The 23,438-nt window shown below is 38.7% G+C and overlaps 1 protein-coding gene across 5 annotated transcripts in view; it reads left to right on the forward strand.

The window, feature by feature from the left end:
* Positions 1-22,647, forward strand: part of LOC134207661 (uncharacterized) — a 62,135-nt gene extending 39,488 nt beyond the window's left edge. For 4 of the 5 annotated variants that reach the window (XM_062683437.1, XM_062683438.1, XM_062683441.1 and 1 more), the window contains exon 4: positions 19,688-22,647. In XM_062683437.1, the coding sequence (XP_062539421.1) occupies positions 19,688-20,451 (764 nt within the window). In that variant the 3' untranslated portion in view covers positions 20,452-22,647. The remainder of the gene's footprint in view (positions 1-19,687) is intronic. The other variant, XM_062683440.1, reaches the window with a different exon arrangement.
* Positions 22,648-23,438: the final 791 nt, after the last annotated feature.

The following is a 23,438-nucleotide window of genomic DNA, read 5'->3' on the forward strand; positions in this document are numbered from 1 at the left end:
TTCATTATACACTTGATACAGCTCGTGATTTATGCGTCTGCGCCACACATTTTTTTTTCTAATTTCCCATCGAGAATTGAACGTAGCACTTTTTGCTCGAAAACCCCAATAGCTTTCCGGTCCACCTCTTTTTACATCCTAACGAATCAGAGAAAATTTCGTTACCAATATTAGAGGAAGCCCCTATTCGCAGCAGCAATACGTCTTTTCACTTCACAGGAAACGTCATTGTCACATGTCACATGTCATGTGTTCAAATATAAACAAATTCTTCAACAACTTCCCCATCAAGCACTACCTCAGCACTTCACTGAATCGTACGCTGCTTTGAAATCAATAGACAGATGGTGAGTCTGCCAGTTGTACTCCCGAAATTCATAAAGGATCATCTTCAGGCTAAACATCTCATCCGTCGACATCTCATCGGCCTTCACGGCCAGACAGGTAGATTTTGAAACTGGAACGACGAAACTGATTAGACTAGCCAGTTTCTTCATCTACTGATCATCTATCATCATCTATCTATTATCAGTGGATTCAGAATGCAAGTCAATGTAGGGAAGCAGAAACGGCTATAATAATCAAGTTGAAGGCATAGGAAAAGAAATGGAAATGGTATGGAAGTCCATTTCCAGTTCTAGCGTTTGCTAGAGATAAATTTAAAGAAAGGTACAAAGTAGGAGAATGGAACGGACTTTGGATTGAACCCACGACTACCTGCGTATGAGGCAGAAGCAGTAGCCTTATGACTACCAAGCCCGCTTTCTTCTCCTTCTTTTTTTACTTTGTTACAAAAAAATTGTTCACGATTATGCAACTGTTGAAAACAAAATGTAAGAAATGACGATTGCATCGGGAATTCCGGTACTTTCGGAGGACTTCTTGGTGGCCACTCGGAATCAATGGATGATATTCGCAATCTCGCGCTTAGAATCATAGGGGCGTAACTGTATTGATCGATTTATCTGCGACGATGTTTTCTTTTTATCAATGTAGTGAATTGCGGTAGTTTGCCGATGGTTCATGGTTGTAGTGAAGGATGATTGCATCTTCTACCTGAAGCAAATATAAAATCGATGAAGAGAAATCGATCAATACAGTTACACCCCTATGACTCTAAGCACGAGCAAAGACTCTACTTCTATACTGCTATTACAAACGATTTTCGAAAGTTTCTAGAACGAACTGCAATAATTGACCACAGCTCTGCATGCCTTTGCACTTCTGAAGCACCATTTGGGGACCACCAGGCAGCCCTTGTATTAATTTTGCTCTCACAACAAATGACGAATTTCAAGAATTAACCACTGCTCCGGATGAATCGGAGCTTCCCAAGGATAACTTAGTGTCCACCTGGAGTCAATTAATGGCCCTGGAAATTACTTTACAACGGATTGTTTATAAGAAAAGGCGCAAATTTCTAGAACAAACTTGCGTAGTATCAGATAGAGGCCGCCTAGGATCGAAGAGTAGTGCATGTATTGGTTTTGATATGACAATGTTAAAACAAACGGTTTATGAAAAGTCACATCTGTTTAGAAGAATTTCTGGAATCGATCATATCTCCGAGTGTCCGGAATCTTATGGTGGGTCTCCTGCTGGTCACCCGGCGTCAATGAGTGGTCCCTGCATTTATTTTGCACTCACACTGCTAGATAAATTGATTTAAAACAAGCTCTGAAAATGTTAATGAATATTCTTGACTTCACAGGGAACCTATTCCGGAATTGGAGATCCGGGGTGAACTTGTTTGATGAACCCAAATAGATCAGAAATAAACGCTTGAGACAATTTCAAGAAGTTTGACACCCATATTGTTGGGGTTCCAATGAGAAATAATTTTGGCCAAACCCCGGCGCCCGGGGAGCCTGTTCCAGAATGGCCACTCCTGAGTCAACTTGTCTGGTAAGCCTAGGATCATTAAGGACATACGCAAGAGTTAATTTCATGAAGTTTGATACCCATATTGTTGATGTTCCATTGAACAATGTTCATTGCCACCTATGACCCCTCGAGGAACCTGTTCTGGAATGGCCAATCGAAAATCTGCACTTCTGATGGACCCAAATCGATAAGAATCAATCTACTGATGAAATTTCTAGAAGTTTGATACCCGTATAGCTGATTAGCTATCGAAATCCACGATCAGTATCATTTATGCAGGACATGTTCCTGGAAATCCGGATTTTCCAGGAATCGAATTGACCGGATCGGTTCATCCTGGTAACATCTTTATAGAAGAGAAAATTCTGAATCGAATAAGCCCAAAACTGTTGAAATCGGTTGTAAATTTCCAGAGATATTAGCATTTTAGTTTCGTGGGTACCCGGGTACCCTGCCGGGTTAGGGGTTAAGGGTGTTAAGGTGTTAAGGGTGTTTTTTTTGCCGGTCACACAACGGTTAAAGAAGCTTGTATTGATAAAAAAAAATCTCTATGATTTTGCAGCTTTATGACACTTCGAGCGTGGTTTTTAATCGTTCGTCTATGTTTTACAGTTTTGTAGTTTGATCCTTACACAATAATGTTAGTTTTGAAGAACTGCAAGACAAGGTTATCTTAATGAAGGTGCCCAAAAAGGGTGACCTGACTGTATGCGATAACTGGCGAGGCATTATGTTGCTGTGTACCGTTCTCAAAGTTCTGTGCAAAATTATCCTAGCCCGGATTCAAGACAAGATCGATGCGACTCTCCGGCCGGATTCCGTGCCGGAAGATCCTATGTGGACCATATTGTCACGCTCAAAGCTTTCGACCGTCTCAATCACGAGAATATGTGGGGCGCCCTGAGACGCAAGGGGGTTCCTGAGAAAATCATCGGCCTCATCGAAGCACAGTACGAGGCCTTTTCGTGTAGAGTGCTGCACAATGGGGTCCTGTCCGACCCTATCCGGGTCGTAGCTGGTGTGAGGGAAGGATGTATTCTATCACCGTTACTGTTCCTCATCGTAATCGATGAGATTCTGGTAGATGTGATTGACCGTGAACCAAACCGCGGGCTCTTATGGCAGCCTATAACCATGGAGCACCTAAACGACTTCGAATTGGCGGATGACGTGTTGCACTCCTTGCGCAACGGTGCTCTGATATGCAGAGTAAGCTCAACGACCTTGCCGAGCGCTCCTCATCAGCAGGTTTAGTCATCAACGTCAACAAAACCAAATCGTTGGATGTAAACACGGTGACTCTTTCCAGTTTCACAGTAGCCGGACAACCAGTGGAGAATGTTGAAAGCTTCCAATATCTTGGTAGCCAAATGGCGTTAGACGGCGGTACCAAGATCGACATAGGCGCACGGATCAAGAAAGCAAGGGCTGCCTTTGCGAGTTTAAGAAATATCTGGAAAAACAGGCAGATAAGTGAACGCACCAAAATACGAATTTTCAACTCTAACGTGAAATCTGTGCTGTTATACGTTAGCGAAACATGGTGTGTATCAGTGGAGAACACTCAACGGCTGCAGGTGTTCATTAACAGATGCCTGCGGTATATAATTCGGGCCTGGTGGCCTCACAACTGGATCTCAAACAACGAGCTCCATCGTCGTTGTCATTAGAGGCCGATAGCAACAGAAATTCGGGATCGGAAGTGGGGCTGGGTCGGCCACACTCTACGTAGGGGCGGAAACGAAATCTGTAAGCAAGCATTAGACTGGAACCCAGCGGGACATCGCAGCAGAGGCAGACCCAGAGGCTCATGGCTTCGAAGCCTCAATAAAGAAATCACGGCATGTTTGGTAGAACAATATTATCACAAAAAAATGAGCATGGCTAAAATTTCAACTACGTGAAAATATAGCTTCTTATCTTTCATTCCCTGGGTATTTAAAAAAAATCTACCGAGGGGTCCCGAACAACTTTTTTTTTTCCTTTCCAAATAGAACCTGCATTCTAATCTAATACCAGCTGCCAGTCACGAGTCCCTCACGAGTTGACTCGTCATTTATTATTTTTTTAAACTATTTTTCATGAATTAAATGCAAGGAATGAATATTCTTTATGATCTTTTATTTTGAGCCTCATTTAAAAAGCTCAAATAAGGATAAGCATGACGGAGCCACAATTATTAAGTTCAGCATTTGGCTAGCAAACATACTGCTTCGCAAGGGTTGAACCCACTAATATTTTTAACAGTGTTTGTTTAGTTTCAATTTTATACTTTTTGGATTTAAATGAAAATTAGCGAAATTCGTAGAAATTATTCCAGATAATTGAGAAATTTCAAATTGATTGTTTGAGCTCAAAAAACGACAGGATTCCGACATTCAAGACATAACGATATCTGAAAACCTAATGATTTTTTATAACATTTGCAAGATAATATCAAACTATTTTAAACTACCGAGATAAGCATGCCAAGACCATGCTGAGGTGGCTGAGTTGTATTCCCGGTTCGGTCTAGGAAATGTTTAGGTAGGACATTTGCTCGGCATTTCTATGTGGGATAGTTTTAGGAAGGTATTTTCGGTTTTGAAAAAAAAGAACACATTTGTTCAATGGAGTTTTTACAAATATCAACGGGGCCTAATAATTAGTAAAGCTTTTCTAAATTACGCTTCTGATCATTGTTGAGCTAGATTTTTTCCACTAGATAGATGAATAAAAGTAAAGCTCATCGATTACTTCAAAGTCTGGTGGTTGTACCAAGAGTCATGAAAATAAGTGTCTTTTTAGAAGAAGATGCATTTGATGCATAGGGCAGGAGATTGATTTTCGTTTACTGGTTAACTTTTCTGAACTCTTTAGGCAATTTAGATTTTATTAGAGTCATCCCTTCAGCACGATTTTTGTGTCTAAAAATTCAAACTCTTCTCCCAAAACTTCTAAAACTACCCTGGTTCTGATCGTCCAGGTTTTGTGTTTACGTTTTATGTTGGTGGTATTCGGCTTGACCAAATAATTGAACGTGAAAGTGAAAGTGATTGCCAAAAGCAAAATAGCAATAATGCGACAACACAATGAAAAGTGGACTAATTTTTAAATTGGTAATGAATTTCGAGTGAAAATAATCGTTTCGAATGAGTATTTCTCCAAGCTCACGCAGTGCCATATCATAGAAAGTTTCATGTTTGCCACAACATTTGTAGTAAAATGAATTTGCTTGTCTGGATGAATCACTCGTTCTCATCAACTATGCATCGCAGCGATATGATCGCTAGGCCAAAATACAGTACATATTTTTAAGTTTTTTTATACCCATGTTACTTTTCGTTGAAATCAGAAGAGATTTTATTTTAAACTAAAAGCTAGATATTTACTTCCATTTTTGCCTTTATTGTGCACTTAGCATGACTCATTTTTGCGCTCATCTGTTTACCGTATATCAATTGAAATCTGATTTCTATTTGAATGAGGTATTAAGGATTTCTATGGGCATGTTGGATAGTTTTTAGTGATAAATTGAAGTTACACAATCAAAAATACGACAGAAAAAAAGTGTAAAAAGTGAATTATGTGTATCTACATTACTTCTCCTTCTTCGTTTTGGCATTACATTCCCCACTAAGGCATTGCCGCCTCACAGTTGAGTGTTCAATCAGCACTTCCACAGTTATTAACTGCGAGGTTTCTAAGCCAAGTTACCATTTTTTACCATCAAATTTACCACCAAAGTTTCAATTTTGGTATATATTTGGGAAAGAATTGGGTGTATATGTGCATAAGATGACGATGCAGAGCATAATCTCCATCCAAGCCTTTCTTAGCTGTTTGCAGGGGATAACATAAATATATCGAGTTCGGCTTCGTCATGCACTTTGATGCTTGAGCTCCAACAAACTATTAATTTAGACTATAACTTGGTAATTTCGGTACCCCTGAGTTTATATACGATTATTGGAATAAAAAAATCCAGGAATCTCATTTTAAATGGGACGCGATAAATAATAATCGTTGGACTTCCAATTACAAAGATCCGTTTCAAGGAGAAAAAAAAAGTTGTTCGAGACCCCTCGGTAGATTTTTTTCAAATAGTCACGAAATGAAAGCTTAAGAGCTATATTTTCACGTAGTGAAAGTTTTGGCGATGCTCATTTTTTTGTCATAAATGTCCCCCATACACACGCCGTAAATAAAAGAAGTCGACCGAAATCTAACCTGGCAACAGGTTAAAGCGAGAGCCGGGCAACGCTCTGGATGGAGATCTTTCAAGTCGGCCCTTTGCACCACCGGAGGTGTACAGGATCCATAAGTAAGTAGTAAGCAAGACAAGGTTTAGTTGAAGTTAGTTAACACAATTTTACAGTATAAAGAGGAAGGATAGTAAGGTACTTAAATTATGAGGATATGTTCAAATTTATGAGGTTGTTGAACAATGTTTCATTTTTGTAACGGAACAAACAACAATTTATTAGGAAACAACAACTAGAGGAACATATCCGTGAGGAACAGAGTTAGAGAGGAAATGAACAGTCCTACCTGAGGTTCTACCAAAAAGATTTTATTGGAGCTTGCTCCATCTTTATTGACAGTTCACTTAAGACTAATTTACAATTCTGCTTATAGCTGAAAGGAAGGTTCCTTACGGGAACTTATAAGAGGTATCAAACGGATGATGTTTATGTTTATGCTGATCATGTTGAGTCTGCTTTTGGGTGGTCCGTTGCAGTTCTGAGTTTTGGCAATCTATATGGTTTCCGAGAAAGTGCTGATTATGACGTAAACAAAGAGATAGCTGTCGCATGATGTGAACGTGGGATTTGGCTGATAAGCCGGTTGTGGCGTAAGCGGGTCGCGCCGTTGCTAATTGAACAAATAAAGGTCAAACCCGCACATCGATAGACCCAAGAACTGGAGAACAAAACACATATAATCGAGATCAACACTTCCCTAATAGACTTTTTCTCGGACCCGAATCTGCGTCGCAAATACAGACTCTCCTTTAAAAGGTTCCGCTCGGAAAAGACGCAAATGAAACCTTGTTCTACATTATTATACCATGGACGCTTTGACACCTGCGGGCGAATTGAATTTAGTCATCTCCCATTTTTCCATTTGTTTACTTTTGTTAAGAAAATTATTTTGAGCTTTTAGTAGAATGTCTTAACATCGAGTCGAGTCAAGTACGAGACACTGAAGACGGCCTTTTTTTTATTTGTTTGGGCCAATACAAATATTAAATTTATTTTATGTCCGACAGCTCTTGGAAGGTACGAGGGGGGGGGGATAAAAAAAATAACAAGGAAAAGAAAAAAAATCCAAAATGCAATTATTCAATGGAGAATTTGAAATTTTAATGTTAAATGATATCAAAAAATATTTATAGAAAGCAAAGAATATGAATACACCCGGTTCTTTTTTTACACGGGTGGGTTTTAGTCGATTACAACCTTCAGGGTTGATGAAACTATGAGTTAACCCCATGAAAAAAATCACAAAAAAATCAAAGAAAATTCAGGTGGTATTTAAAAAACTGTGAAAAATCAGGTTGACCAACCGCCCTGTCCATGGATAAGGGGCTTGACGTTGATATTTCAAGTGTCTTAAAAAGATTTTTATTTTATTTTTATTTTTGTTGTTTAATAGAGTGCTTTTTTCAAACAAAGGTTAAGTTCAACACTAAATTAAAAAATTAAGATATTTTTCCATTTTTTATATCTCCTTCACAAGAATATCGTTATTTTAATGGTAATGGTTTGAAAATAAGCTCCGTAGAGAAACTTTTATCACATCTTACTTAAATAAGGTCAACAGTTATACCAAACACTTGAGGTACCATGCCTCCAAGTTAACTAATGGTTAGTGTCGCACGATCTAACAACAACTGCCTATTGGTAAATTTGGAGGTGCCGGCAGGGCTCAGTAGGGGTCTAACTAACATAACTATAATACTAACAAGACCCTGAAACAAACGCTTATCCAAATAGCATACATCTATTTATACTTGTAGTAGTAGCTAACAATAATTCATTTTGTACCCGTATCTGAAGTAGAATTTTAGTAGTGAAAAGTAGAATTTGTAGATTTACTAATTTGGCATTGGAGATAGTGAATGTATCTATTATATCTTCTCGATAATCTTTTTATTTTAGTCTCTCTAGCTGCATGGATCAACGCAAAAAAACTGTTTCTCTCTTCCTTCTATTAGGTTAGTTAGAAAAATTAGCGGATATATAGGGGACATGACTTAGTGTTTCTCGTATTAAGACAAATTCGCTGACCTTTACCTTATCTTCTTCTTCTTCTTCTATATACATAAAAATGAATTTCTGTCTGTCTGTGCCTTATAGACTCGGAAACTACTGAACCGATCGACGTGAAAATTTGTATGTAGAGGTTTTTGGGGCCGGGGAAGGTTCTTAAGATAGTTCGAGACCCCTCCCCGCTTTGGAAAGGGGGGCTCCCATACAAATGAAACACCAATTTCTTCATAACTCGAGATCTAATCAGAAAATAAATCAATTTTAGGCGAAACGAAGTTCGTCGGGTCTGCTAGTAATAAAATAAATGACCGATAGTAAAATAAATGACTGAAATTTAAAGATATCAAATAAATAATAAAAAACGAAAATAAATACATGACCATCGGTGGACAGAAAGATAAGAGACAGAGTTCTGTTTAGAATAGTTAATTGAGACCATTGCACTCACAAGATAGAGAATAACTAGTACCACTATTATTGCTACAAGACTAATAACTTGACCACTTACGGAAATGAGGATAGACCATATGATGCGTTGAATATTGTATACCCTGAATCTGAATAACTGAATTTTAGACCTCATTATTTTAATAAATAATAAAGGTTTGAATATTAGAAAAGGGAATAGAACTTGACAAAAAAAGCAATTACGGAACAACTGGACAGAAATTTTGTATAATGATCACTATTAGACTACTGAAACTTTAACATATGACATTACTGTGACTGATAGGATACAATTAACTCGACGACGTATTGACAAACATCCGATACTCAACCGTGTTAAAATAAGGGAAGCTCTTCAATGTGTCCATTTATTACAATAGTACTTAAATTAATCTATTTTGAAACTACCCTACCAGAATGATATAATTACATCTTTATTCGAAATTGTTACTTGGAAATGGCAACAGTACCACCCGTTGTCAACATAGACTGCTGTTAGGTATTGGATGTCGGCTCCAAGTAACTAATAATTAAATTTACATGTTAACTACTTATTCAGAAAACATCTATGTACATGTTGAGCTTCCATTATTTGTTCGGTTTATAATTGACAGACTGTAGATAGAAAGAATAATGTATCGGTATGATCACAATACAAACCCAGGCCGCAGTGACCTAGTGAGCAACATAGCTTGAGTCGTCTGCTAGTATTGTGTATCACATGGAGAGCCCAGCCGAGATACCAGTCTATTAAGACTACAGCTGGTCAACTCTCAAAAAAAAAAAAAAAAAAAAAAAAAGAAAAATCAGGTTGACCAACCGTGTAAAAAAATATTGGGTGTATTTGTTAAATATCCAGCGAGTTGTGAGTTTTTATAATTTATACAAACAAATTTTTAATTAAAAAAAGTACTGGAACTTAATTCTGTAGAATATTTTGTCTTTTTCTTTTTGGAAAAGTCCTGTTTTTGCTGATGGACTCTGAACTATTGAATCCGTAACACCAAAATTTTAAAAGTACTTTATAGATGAAATATAGAAATTATAGATGTGTACTTTTGAAATCATAGTCGTGTTGTCTAAACATGGCTGTTTTGTGAAGTTCTTGCTTAGGTTCTGCAGTAGAATCGGTGAAGCACGCCCTCATTCCTAAAATTATTGGAATGCCATGACACGTGTTAGTGGCTTAGATACGATTTCGGACAAACGCGTAGAGAGGATGCAATGGACGCTAAACTCACCCATGCAAGAAACATGCGCAGATGAGATGCGGTTGTTTCTGTATAGTCGTCAGGAGGTCATTTTGGCTCATGCACGGCGGTTGCTGCGGGCGCTTGCCAACCCCCACACGATCTGAGATGTCTTCTCAGGTGTCTTACTTACTTACTTACGGATCCTGTACACCTCCGGTGGTGCAAAGGGCCGACTTGAAAGATCTCCATCCTGAGCGTTGCCCGGCTATCGCTTTAACCTGTTGCCAGGTTAGATTTCGGTCGACTTCTTTTATTTCTTTATTGAGGCTTCGCCGCCATGAGCCTCTGGGTCTGCCTCTGCTGCGATGTCCCGCTGGGTTCCAGTCTAATGCTTGTTTACAGATTTCGTTTCCGCCCCTACGTAGAGTGTGGCCGACCCAGCCCCACTTCCGATCCCGAATTTCTGTTGCTATCGGCCTCTGGTGACAACGACGATGGAGCTCATTGTTTGAGATCCAGTTGTGAGGCCAGGCTCAGGTGTCTGGTTGCAGATTTTCGTTTATTTTGCTCCAAGCAAAGGTACGATACACTGAAAACAACATTGCTTTTTGAGAGTTACAGTTTTATGAAAAATAGAACATCTTCCAAACAAGTTCTAAAATAACTCTCTATTACTTTGGCTGTAAGGCACTGGGATTGGATTCCTTCTCAGCATCCATGTACATATTTTTTTTCTTGAGCAAGGGTAAACGGAAATCTGCAACCAGACACCTGAGGAGGTAACTCAGGTAGTGTGGGGATGGGTATGTCATGTAACTCTTACCCGACACACTAAAACCAAAACCCTTTCGCCAGTCCGTACCCCTGGCCCGCAATTAAGCAATACTTCAGGGGGGACTACTGAGAACGCTCACTCCTATGCTAACGCACTTGACGTTAATACACATCGACTTCAAGGGTGGTAACCTCACCACCCGTCGATCGCAAGCTATGATAGTAACCTATCAGTCCGTATCATAATCCCACGTTGGAGACGAGCACCCCGGCAACAACCACCGCGCATGAACCGCAATGACCTCTATATCTACATACATACTGAGGTCCCCGCAGCCCACCCGCGACATGTTGGTTGTCGGGGTGAGCAAAGTTTCACTGCATCACAGATGCTTTTACTGCACTCGTTGGTTTTATTCAAGATGCCACCACCGCTGCAATTTAGACATAATCTGTTGAAATGCTGTGTTCACCGCATTCCATATAACTTCCTCCCGGCACATCCTCTCGACAAGGTTGTCCGGGGTTGTATCCATACCGTTAACAAGCAGCATGGCATTGCGTTCTACCTCGAATCGCGGGCATGCGAACATCACATGCTCTGCCGACTCTACCTCACCTACACATTAAGGACACTCCGCAGAATCTACGAAGCCAAACCTGTTTAGGAATTTTTTGAAGGAACCATGTTCAGACAACACCTGTGTTAGGTGGAAGTTGACTTGACCATGTTTCCTATCGACCCAGTTGGACACATCCGGAATTAGTCTGTGGGTCCAACGACCTTTGACTGCGGTGTCCCATGCTCTTTGCCATTTGAGCAACGAGGCTATTCTCTTGACACGTCACACTTGCACCGAGTCCCTTTCGTTGTAGCACTCCACATCTTCCTCTAGGAGTATGTCAATCGGCATCTTCCCAGCTATAACGCACACCGCCTCATATGATATGGTGCGATATGCGCTCGCGACACGTAGGCACATCAGCCGGTGAACTCTGATCAATCAATTTCTTTACATTGTACTTGGCCTTTTAGTGCTACGGTACGCCATAGCGGATGATAGACAATGCTACGCCAGCTATCAGTCTACGCACTTGACTATGCACCGCCGATCTGTTGGACATCATTCGTGATAAAGATTTTATCGCCAATGAAGCCCGCTGACATGCATAATCGACGTGGCTCGAAAATTTAGTTTATCGTCGATCATCACGCCCAGATGCTTAAGAGACCTCACGGAGTTTACTTTGCAGGTCCCTACTCTTATCCTCGCTTGCTGTAACCCATGGCGGTTATGCACCACAACGACTTCCGTATTGTGATGTGCAAGGGACAACCGCCTCGAGTTGAGCCATTCCTCCACTCTGCCAATCACGTATGAAGCCTTCAGTCTGACTTCGTCGAGAGTGTCTCCTGTTACCTCTAGCATTACGTCATCCGCGAAGCCTTCAATCTTCACACCGGCCGGGAGACTTAAGCGTAATACTCCGTCATACATAATATTCCATAAAACCGATCCGAGGATCGATCCCTGTGGAACACCCGCAAACACTACGATCGACTTTTGACCAGCATCCGTGCTGTATATCAGCACCCTGTTCTGAAAATAACTTTTCAGTATCCTGCACAAGTAATCCGGAACTCTCAATCGGTGCAGGAAGTCAGCAATAGCTGCCCAGCTAGCATTGTTAAACACGTTTTTTACATCAAGTGTAACACTAGTCAACAGTGTTTTACTCCTTCAACCATTCTCAGTGTACTTGACAGATTTTTCTTCGCTGAATTCAGTCATGTATTCAGATTTTTGTAACACGTCCAGTTTTTGAGAAAAACGGGTTTAAATTCACAAAACTACGTATTCTGATGGGAATTTGGTTTCTCTGTTCTGTAAATCTGGTTTTCGGTTTATAACTTTGAGAAAGAGGTTTGAATTATATAGAAGAAATTGTATAAGATCTATGTAAGTTGTTGAATCTTATATGACACGTTCATTTGTTGTGAAAAACGGAATTTCATTCACAAAAGTACGTCTTTTCATAGAAATTTGGTATCTCTCCTATGCAAAGTTGAATTTCGGCTTCTCACTTTTAGAATAAAGTTTGAATTTTGTAGAATGGGCCTTGTAGAATGCATGTCGGTTGCTGAATTTCATTTGACACGTTCATTTGTTGTGAAAAACGGAATTTATTTCACAAAAGTACGTATTTTCAAAGAAATTTGGTTTCTCTCTTCTGCAAAACGGAATTTCGGCTCCTTTCTTTTAGAATAAAGTTTGAATTTGGTGAAATGGGTCTTGTAGAATGCATGTGGGTTGTTGGATTTCATTCGGCACGTTCAATTGTTGTGAAAAACGGAATTAAATTCACAAAAGTACGTCTTTTTATAGAAATTGGGTTCTCTCCTCTGCAAAACGGAATTTCGGCTCCTCACTTTTAGAATAAAGTTTGAATTTTGTAGAATGGGCCTTGTAGACTGCATGTGGGTTGTTGGATTTCATTTGGCACGCACATTTGTTGTGAAAAACGGAATTTCATTCACAAAAGTACGTCTTTTCATAGAAATTTGGTATCTCTCCTCTGCAAAACGGAATTTCGGTTCCTCACTTTCAGAATAAAGTTTGAATTTTGTAGAATGGGACTTGTAGAATACATGTGGATTGTTGGATTCCATTTGGCACGTTAATTTGTTGTGAAAAACGGAATAAAATTCACAAAAGTACGTCTTTTCATAGAAATTTGGTTTCTCTCCTCTGCAAAACGGAATTTCGGTTCCTCATTTTTAGAATAAAGTTTGAATTTTGTAGAATGGGCCTTGTAGAATGCATGTCGGTTGCTGAATTTCTTTTGGCACGTACATTTGTTGTGAAAAACGGAATTTCATTCACAAAAGTACGTCTTTTCATAAAAATTTGGTATCTCTCCTATGCAAAGTTGAATTTCGGCTCCTCACTTTTAGAATAAAGTTTGAATTTTGTAGAATGGGACTTGTAGAATACATGTGGGTTGTTGGATTTCATTTGGCACGTTCATTTGTTGTGAAAAACGGAATTTCATTCACAAAAGTACGTCTTTTCATAGAAATTTGGTATCTCTCCTCTGCAAAACGGAATTTCGGTTCCTCACTTTCAGAATAAAGTTTGAATTTTGTAGAATGGGACTTGTAGAATACATGTGGATTGTTGGATTCCATTTGGCACGTTAATTTGTTGTGAAAAACGGAATAAAATTCACAAAAGTACGTCTTTTCATAGAAATTTGGTATCTCTCCTCTGCAAAACGGAATTTCGGTTCCTCACTTTCAGAATAAAGTTTGAATTTTGTAGAATGGGCCTTGTAGAATGCATGTCGGTTGCTGAATTTCTTTTGGCACGTACATTTGTTGTGAAAAACGGAATTTCATTCACAAAAGTACGTCTTTTCATAAAAATTTGGTATCTCTCCTATGCAAAGTTGAATTTCGGCTCCTCACTTTTAGAATAAAGTTTGAATTTTGTAGAATGGGCTTTGTAGAATGCATATCGGTTGCTGAATTTCATTTGGCACGTACATTTGTTGTGAAAAACGGAATGAAATTAACAAAAGTACGTATTTTCATAGAAATTCGACTTCTCAATGCGCCAAATGTCATCCAATCAACCATATGCATTCTGCGAGGCCTATTCTACAAAATTCAAACTTTATTCCCAAAGCAAGGAGCCGAAATTCAGCTTTGCAGAGCACAGAATCCAAATTTCATTGAAAATACGTATATTTGTGAATCAAGTCCGTTTTTCACAACAAATGTACGAGCCAAATGAAATCCAACAACCCATTTCAACAAGGCCCATTCTACAAAATTCAAACTTTATTCTAAAAGTGAGGAGTCGAAATTCAGCTTTGCAGAGGAGAGAAACCAAATGTATATGAAAAGACGTACTTTTGTGAATGAAATTCCGTTTTTCACAACAAATGTACGTGCCAAATGAAATCCAACAACCCACATACATTCTGCAAGGCACATTCTACAAAATTCAAACTTTATTTTTAAAATGAGGAGCCTAAATACAGTTTTGCAAAGCACAGAAATCAAATTTCATTGGAAATACGTACTTTTGTGAATGAAATTCCGTTTTTAACAACAAATGTGCGTGCCAAATGAAATCCAACAACCCACATGCATTCTACAAGGCCCATTCTACAAAATTCAAACTTTATTCTGAAAGTGAGGAGCCGAAATTCAGCTTTGCAGAGGAGAGAAAGCAAATTCCTATGAAAAGACGTACTTTTGTGAATGAAATTCCGTTTTTCACAACAAATGAACGTGCCAAATGAAATCCAACAACCCACATGCATTCTACAAGGCCCATTCTACAAAATTCAAACTTTATTCTAAAAGTGAGGAGCCGAAATTCAGCTTTGCAGAGGAGAGAAACCAAATTTCTATGAAAAGACGTACTTTTGTGAATGAAATTCCGTTTTTCACAACAAATGTACGTGCCAAATGAAATCCAACAACCCACATGCAGTCTACAAGGCCCATTCTACAAAATTCAAACTTTATTCTAAAAGTGAGGAGCCGAAATTCAGCTTTGCAGAGGAGAGAAACCAAATTTCTATGAAAAGACGTACTTTTGTGAATGAAATTCCGTTTTTCACAACAAATGTACGTGCCAAATGAAATCCAACAACCCACATGCAGTCTACAAGGCCCATTCTACAAAATTCAAACTTTATTCTAAAAGTGAGGAGCCGAAATTCAGCTTTGCAGAGGAGAGAAACCAAATTTCTATGAAAAGACGTACTTTTGTGAATGAAATTCCGTTTTTCACAACAAATGTACGTGCCAAATGAAATCCAACAACCCACATGCAGTCTACAAGGCCCATTCTACAAAATTCAAACTTTATTCTAAAAGTGAGGAGCCGAAATTCAGCTTTGCAGAGGAGAGAAACCAAATTTCTATGAAAAGACGTACTTTTGTGAATGAAATTCCGTTTTCACAACAAATGTACGTGCCAAATGAAATCCAACAACCCACATGCATTCTACAAGGCCCATTCTACAAAATTCAAACTTTATTCTAAAAGTGAGGAGCCGAAATTCAGCTTTGCAGAGGAGAGAAACCAAATTTCTATGAAAAGACGTACTTTTGTGAATGAAATTCCGTTTTTCACAACAAATGTACGTGCCAAATGAAATCCAACAACCCACATGCAGTCTACAAGGCCCATTCTACAAAATTCAAACTTTATTCTAAAAGTGAGGAGCCGAAATTCAGCTTTGCAGAGGAGAGAAACCAAATTTCTATGAAAAGACGTACTTTTGTGAATGAAATTCCGTTTTTCACAACAAATCTGCGTGCGAAATGAAATCCAACAACCCACATGCAGTCTACAAGGCCCATTCTCCAAAATTCAAACTTTATTCTAAAAGTGAGGAGCCGAAATTCAGCTTTGCAGAGGAGAGAAACCAAATTTCTATGAAAAGACGTACTTTTGTGAATGAAATTCCGTTTTTCACAACAAATGTACGTGCCAAATGAAATCCAACAACCCACATGCAGTCTACAAGGCCCATTCTACAAAATTCAAACTTTATTCTAAAAGTGAGGAGCCGAAATTCAGCTTTGCAGAGGAGAGAAACCAAATTTCTATGAAAAGACGTACTTTTGTGAATGAAATTCCGTTCTCACAACAAATGTACGTGCCAAATGAAATCCAACAACCCACATGCAGTCTACAAGGCCCATTCTACAAAATTCAAACTTTATTCTAAAAGTGAGGAGCCGAAATTCAGCTTTGCAGAGGAGAGAAACCAAATTTCTATGAAAAGACGTACTTTTGTGAATGAAATTCTGTTTTTCACAACAAATGTACGTGCCAAATGAAATCCAACAACCCACATGCATTCTACAAGGCCCATTCTACAAAATTCAAACTTTATTCTAAAAGTGAGGAGCCGAAATTCAGCTTTGCAGAGGAGAGAAACCAAATTTCTATGAAAAGACGTACTTTTGTGAATGAAATTCCGTTTTTCACAACAAATGTACGTGCCAAATGAAATCCAACAACCCACATGCAGTCTACAAGGCCCATTCTACAAAATTCAAACTTTATTCTAAAAGTGAGGAGCCGAAATTCAGCTTTGCAGAGGAGAGAAACCAAATTTCTATGAAAAGACGTACTTTTGTGAATGAAATTCTGTTTTTCACAACAAATGTACGTGCCAAATGAAATCCAACAACCCACATGCATTCTACAAGGCCCATTCTACAAAATTCAAACTTTATTCTAAAAGCGAGGAGCCGAAATTCAGCTTTGCAGAGGAGAGAAACCAAATTTCTATGAAAAGACGTACTTTTGTGAATGAAATTCCGTTTTTCACAACAAATGTACGTGCCAAATGAAATCCAACAACCCGCATGCATTCTACAAGGCCCATTCTACAAAATTCAAACTTTATTCTAAAAGTGAGGAGCCAAAATTCAGCTTTGCAGGGGAGAGAAACCAAACTTCTATGAAAATATGTACTTTCGTGAATTAAAATGCGTTTTTCTCAAAAACTGGACGTGTTACAGAAAATCTGAATACGTACCTGAATTCAGCGTAAAAAAATCTATTGAGTACATTAAAAATGGTTGAAGGGAGCCAGAAAAAGCTCAATTTTGTTGGATAGTGTTAGCTGTGATGCTTAAACTAAAATGTCCTCTTCTACAAGTTCCCCGGGGACAATTTGTAGGTCCCGGGAACGGTCAAAGCCGTCAGTGCTCCATTTTATATTCATACCTCACCCCCTGATAGAAAACCATGAAAAACGAACCGTCTAATGACCAGTATTGGCGCTAAAACTGAAATATCCTCTTCTACAGGTTCCCCGGGGCACCCCAGCGACTTTAGGATCCTATTTTTTAATTGGTTTTTCATTATTGACGTATCAGAAGACTTTTGGAATGTGATCCTAATGGAAGATCGGTCAAAAAGCTTGATTCAAATGAATTTGTGGCCTGGTCCCTTTCAAAACTCCCGATCGGCACCGATTCTAAACAAACGGCCATATCTCACTTAATTCTGGTCCGATTTCGAATTTCAACATATGGTTCCAATCAGAAAGAGCCCTACTTTATTTGTAGTTACTAATATTATTCTGTTTTTAACCACAACTTATCCTAATACCCACCACAAATTCACGGTTCTGAACCTACCTTCGAAAAAGATTGTGCGAAATTAATTGGGACACGGTTCGAAGGTGGATGCTTGCAACGTGAAGACGAATTGTCAATCGCGCAGAAAGTTGTAGAGCTTCACGGTCAATGGCTTAGGTGGCATTCACTGGCGGATGTTCCCTAAATAGTTGAATCATTGAGTATTGATTGTCTTCGTTCAAAGAATAGTGACCTACAGCCAAACTAAAATCAAGTCTTAGAAATGATACTGAAAGTTCAAGGACAAACATCCTTTGCTACTATTAAAAACTCCAATTATAAGTATAACGAACTAATGCCGCGTGTCGTCCATACAATCAATTACGTTTGCTAGCCATTGATTCTGGGCGTCGCGACGTTCAAAGCTTTGTTTCGTCGCATTTAGTTAAGTGTCGCCCGACCACACACGTCGTCACACATCGAACGATCTAAACCAAAACACATTTTCTTTTCAGCAACTTTCATGAGTCATTAGCGTGAGCAAGCAGCCTGTGCTATTTTGTTTTTGTTGTGACGGCCCTCAATGAACGGTCACTCTACACTTTGTTCATCACCTCAAACCAACCACATCGATTTCACCTAAGCGGCACACGGTTCAAGTTCGAATTGAGCACGTCGCTAGACTTGAATGTGGATTGAACGTGTCAAACATTTTTATTCAATTGATTTTCTTCATTCTTCTAGTGAGCATTATGTTGAATGACAACGGATCAGCATGCCAAGAACTTTATTAGAACCTCTGCGACTGAGATGGAAATCGAACACACTCCGCAGCACGATGCGATTCAATGCATATGAACATGAGCATTAACAAACATGATTGAACGCCCAATGTTGCCCACAATTGAATCAGCTTTGTAGCAATAATTTAGCTCTGTAACTGTAATAACTCCTTACCGGTTCAGATGATTTGAGCAAGCCGTTTGACTTAAACGTAAATTGAACATCAACATTTACACATATTTGATCGAAATCGACGAATCACTATTGCCTACATTCCCCTAATTTATATTTACCACCCCCGAATCACGCGTCTTCCGATACAGTTAATGTGTGAGTTTAACCGGTTCGAGTCGGATGATTCGGGAAACTTGCAAAGCAGATAAATACCTACGTATGGACAGTAAGTGGTATCTACATTGAAAGCTTAACCATATGTGTGGTTGATTGCTTGACGGGACGGTCAAGGATGATAATTTTTGCACCATCATCATCATCATAGCAGAACCCCCTTGTTACTGGGATGCATTTGATATAAAATTGACCATTTAACATCTGTTAGAAGAATTCGATAATTTGGTGCCACGAATTGATCAGACGACAAAACGCACAACATGGTCATGCCGAGGACAGGCATATGACTATCTAAGTGTTCATTAAGCACTTCCACAGTTATCAACTTGCATTCTTATATCATGAGGCTAACACGATGATACTCGTCCCCTAACCAGATAATACTCGCATCTTTGGCCAAAGAAATTCAACATGGTCTTGTATTGTAGTTGCATTACCGCTAGGCTGTGGAAAGTATATGAATGGCTGCCTAAATGCCCATAGAACACGTTGTAATTTTTAAATTAATCTATTTGTCAGTAATCAATTCTCCCCACCTTAGGAAAGAAGACGAGCTGAATTGCATGTGAGGTATTGAAGATTTAGATCAAAAACTTAAATGAAGATGTATGTTGGAAGTTTTAAGGAAAAGTTTGAATTGGGTGATATTTGGATTGAAGAATTCAATTGAAAAAAAAATAGAGATCGAACGATTAAACATTTTGCTTTTTTTCGCAAGCTGATTAGTTTTTAGGTTTTTAATACCACCGGATTTCACACACTTTTTTAAATTACGTTGCTTAGCTTATGATAGCTTATCAGATATTCGTTACTCGGCCTTATTTTCATTTTCACCCTTTTTTGTGACCTGTTTAACAATCTTCAATATTTGTCTTTTCCAGCTCCAACCCCACTGTCGGCGGGTTTACTAGACCAGGATGTGGAAGAATTTCTTCCGGAGATCAACGAAGCCAACGAGTCCCTGCTAAAACAAATCGGCGAGGAAGCGGATATCAGTGCCGTCTACAAGACGGACAGCACCATCAGCGAGCGGAAGGGCCCCGGTGACAAGGATGATGATGACGACGATGACACCTATTCGGATTTGCTGATCCCACAGAGCAGTATTAAAGAGTTAGACGAAGCCGACGAAGAAGAGCAGTCCAACGCGTCCAGCAGCGACGAGTTGTTGCTCGGTAGTGGCGACCGACAGAACCAATCCAGTGCCGGTACCTCATCCGGTGGGGAGATCAGGTTCAAGAGTGGCCATTTCAATGCAAACACTTCCTCCGATTCTGACGACAGCATTTCGCGGGGTTTGAGCTTCGACGACGTACCCGATAGGGCGGGTAGTAAGAAGCGAACCCACGCTCACCCGCAGCAACCGCAGTATCAGCTGCTGGAGCAACGACCTCAGCAGCAGGATCAGCTCGCTAGTTTAGCCGGGAGTTTGCTGACGGGCGGGGTGCTTAGTTATTTAACCTCAGCCGTGGCGAACGCTTCGACGATGAGCCAGTCGCATCCGGCTCCGAGCCTCAGCAGGCACCCCAACCGAATGACGGTTTCCTCGACAAGTGGCGATAGACGTGCTATTGGGGACTCGACCGACGAGGACGAAGATAGCGACTTTGAAATGCTGAATCCAGACGAGCTAAACAACGTATAAGGCGTGGTTGCAAATGCAAGGTACTTTTATATTAACCTCACAGGTGATCCTTTTTACTCGAGCGACAGTGAATTATATTTGTTTATGTATACCTACCTCGTTTCATAAAATTATCAAACCACAATTATCAATGGGTTGATCAACGTTATGATTAACTAATTCTGATTTTGAGTTTATTTCTTTAATATTGACGTTATTGTTAAATGCGTAAAAACGTATTTTTTAAATATTAGTTTTGTTTTTGTTGAAAGTGAGTTGCACAATAAAATGACGCATATACTTTTTGACTTTCTTTTTGGAGCCCTTTGGCCATTATCTAGCCAAATTAAATGTACGGCACTTTAATGTGTTTGGATTATTTTCATTAACCAAAAAATGTATATTGCGTTATGCCGTATACCCACGTTACGTTACTTTGTGTGAACACGTCGGTACTGTGGAACTTATTCTATGCAATTTTTGAAATCTAATTGTTGATAATTCAGTGCATTGATGCAAAGTAGATTGAACTGCGAGCTTATTTCGAATAGAAATATGTGACGCTCCTTAAATGAGGAAAGATTTGTCTTTTGGGGACTATTGCTCCTATTTAGATTATTTATAAGGAACATCTATTAGCTACGTAATGGTTTTTATGAGAAGCATCTAAAACGTTTATATGAATAATTACGGTTCTATAAATTCCCCAGCTTTGTGACGTAATTAATTAATGTTCCCTCAACGTTACTTGTAAAAATAGCCTTTTTAGGTTTGTCCTATTTCTTCCAGGTGGGTTTTTATGACCAATTACGCTCAAATTTTGCCTGAAAAATCTTTGTATGTCATTGAATGTTGTGGCCGAATTTGAGAATGTTTGAATTGAAAAACATTAATAATGATAGGTCATTTTCTCTTATATGGTGTTTGATGATTATTTCTAATTGTTTCATACCAGATGCTCACTTTCCATTGATATATTCACTGCCTCAGCAAATGATCACCAACTTTGACTTATGTAAATAATTGTCCAATATCCTTCCTTATCATGTACGTTTTCCATTACCTTCCCGTATACCATTATCCCTATCTACAGTACCATTTGAGTAATAATTAGACAAAAGAAAAGTAGAAATGAAATGTTGAACGTGTTTAGCATTCATAGTATAGAGACCCCGCATAGCGAACGATGAAACGATATCATAGCATTTCTGGTTAGTTTACCATCCGGCCTGTACACCTGAAGATCAGAACAAAACCTTGCTACCGATGTGCTACCATCAAGGAGGAAGCACAGCATGTTGTAGTAAACAGAAAGTAAAACGGAACTAGTCCCTACGATGTTTTAGATTTTAACCGATTCCACAAAACAGAAGATCGCGAACATTGATTTTGGCATCGTACACAGCCCACCATTACACCAATCCGTAATAGGCAGTTTAGAGTGCTCTGAAGAAGTAGAGCAAACTACGATAGTGTAAACTCAACTACCACCAACCACAATGCTACCTAGAAATCATGCTTTATAAGTCTTCTATGATGATTGGTGAATTTGATTCACTAAGAATTTGAAAAAAAAAGTTGTCACGCCCCAGAGAAACGAATATTAAGTTAATTGTAGGCAGTTCAGGAGGCAGTAAATTACTACAATTTTCACGGTAAAAACAGTCAATTTTCCTTGCTTATAAACATTAGTTATAATGACCTGATCTGATTAAAAAAAAAACTGTGTTTCTTTCCTAAATTTATCTGAGAATTTGCAATCATACTTACGTTATATTACGAATGATTGAAATTCAATCATAGGATATGACTATCTAAATTTTAACATACCTAGTTACTTTATTTGGGTTTTTCCCTTGATTTTTTGGTTTGATTAATTGATTGTTAGGCTAAGTTTACTGAAAACTGAACTACTTGAACGCTGTATTGCTTATGTGTGGACGTTCTCTGAAAATATTTCTAATGTTGAAAAGAAATGCGTCAAGTGTCATAAAATATAGGAATTATTAGAAAAGACATGCACACTGCAAAGAGAATTGTGATTGTAGGCGGGACAACTTAAAGAAAATAAGGAAAAATAATATTTATAAATAATATTACTGTGTGTGATATGATTTTACTATACTCTACATACATAAATGCATAAATTGTGTACCCGTAACGACTATTGTGACGTAAATGAATAAACATCTACTCGTGATGAATGGAATAGTGAAATGGTGGTATTTTGCCGCGTGAGTTCTGCAATATGATATAGAATAAAAAGAAATGCCTTGCTAAATTGTTTTACCAGGACAATTGCTGTTGTTAACGTAATTTGTAGTAGAAAACGTTGCATATTTGGCGCTTCAAAGGGTGGAAAATCGATACCATATATACTGCCGGTACTTTCATATCAGTCCCATATTGGTTTTTCGCATACTGAGATAATAGCCGATAAAGTCTCAAAACGCATTTTCCATGCAAAACTTTAAAAAAAATCTAATAAATTCAAACATTCTGCGATCTGGTTGAAATTTTGTAAAGTCATTCCTCATTCAATGAGTTAATGCAAAACGATTCAAATCAATGGAAAAATAATTGAATTGTGAGCAATCCAATTATGTAAATTCTTAATGGGACTGGTATGCGGATACTTTTAATATGGGACAAGGTTGGTTTGGTATTTTTTCACATTTTTCCCGAACAAAGTCTCATTTTTTATCATGTTATGTGGAAGTATGCTAAAATTAAATGCTATTCACGGTGTTAACTCAAAAGTGACGAAAACCGAAATGGGACTGATATGCGAGTAGCGGCAGTATATGTAGTGGTTAAGTCCTTCTAATATTTCAAGCATGACCAAACACGGATTTCTGGATAACTGATTCGGTTGGTCAAGGAGACGTTGGATCGGATGTGCGTAGTTTTAGGAGCATTCACGAGTGACGGTAACGGTCTTTCGTGTCTGTTATTTAACATCCATTTGGAGGTGGTACCTACGAAAAGCAGTAAATGACACGAGTGGT

The sequence above is a fragment of the Armigeres subalbatus genome, chromosome 1, assembly GCF_024139115.2.
Source record: "Armigeres subalbatus isolate Guangzhou_Male chromosome 1, GZ_Asu_2, whole genome shotgun sequence".
NCBI classification, from domain to species: Eukaryota; Metazoa; Arthropoda; class Insecta; order Diptera; family Culicidae; genus Armigeres; species Armigeres subalbatus.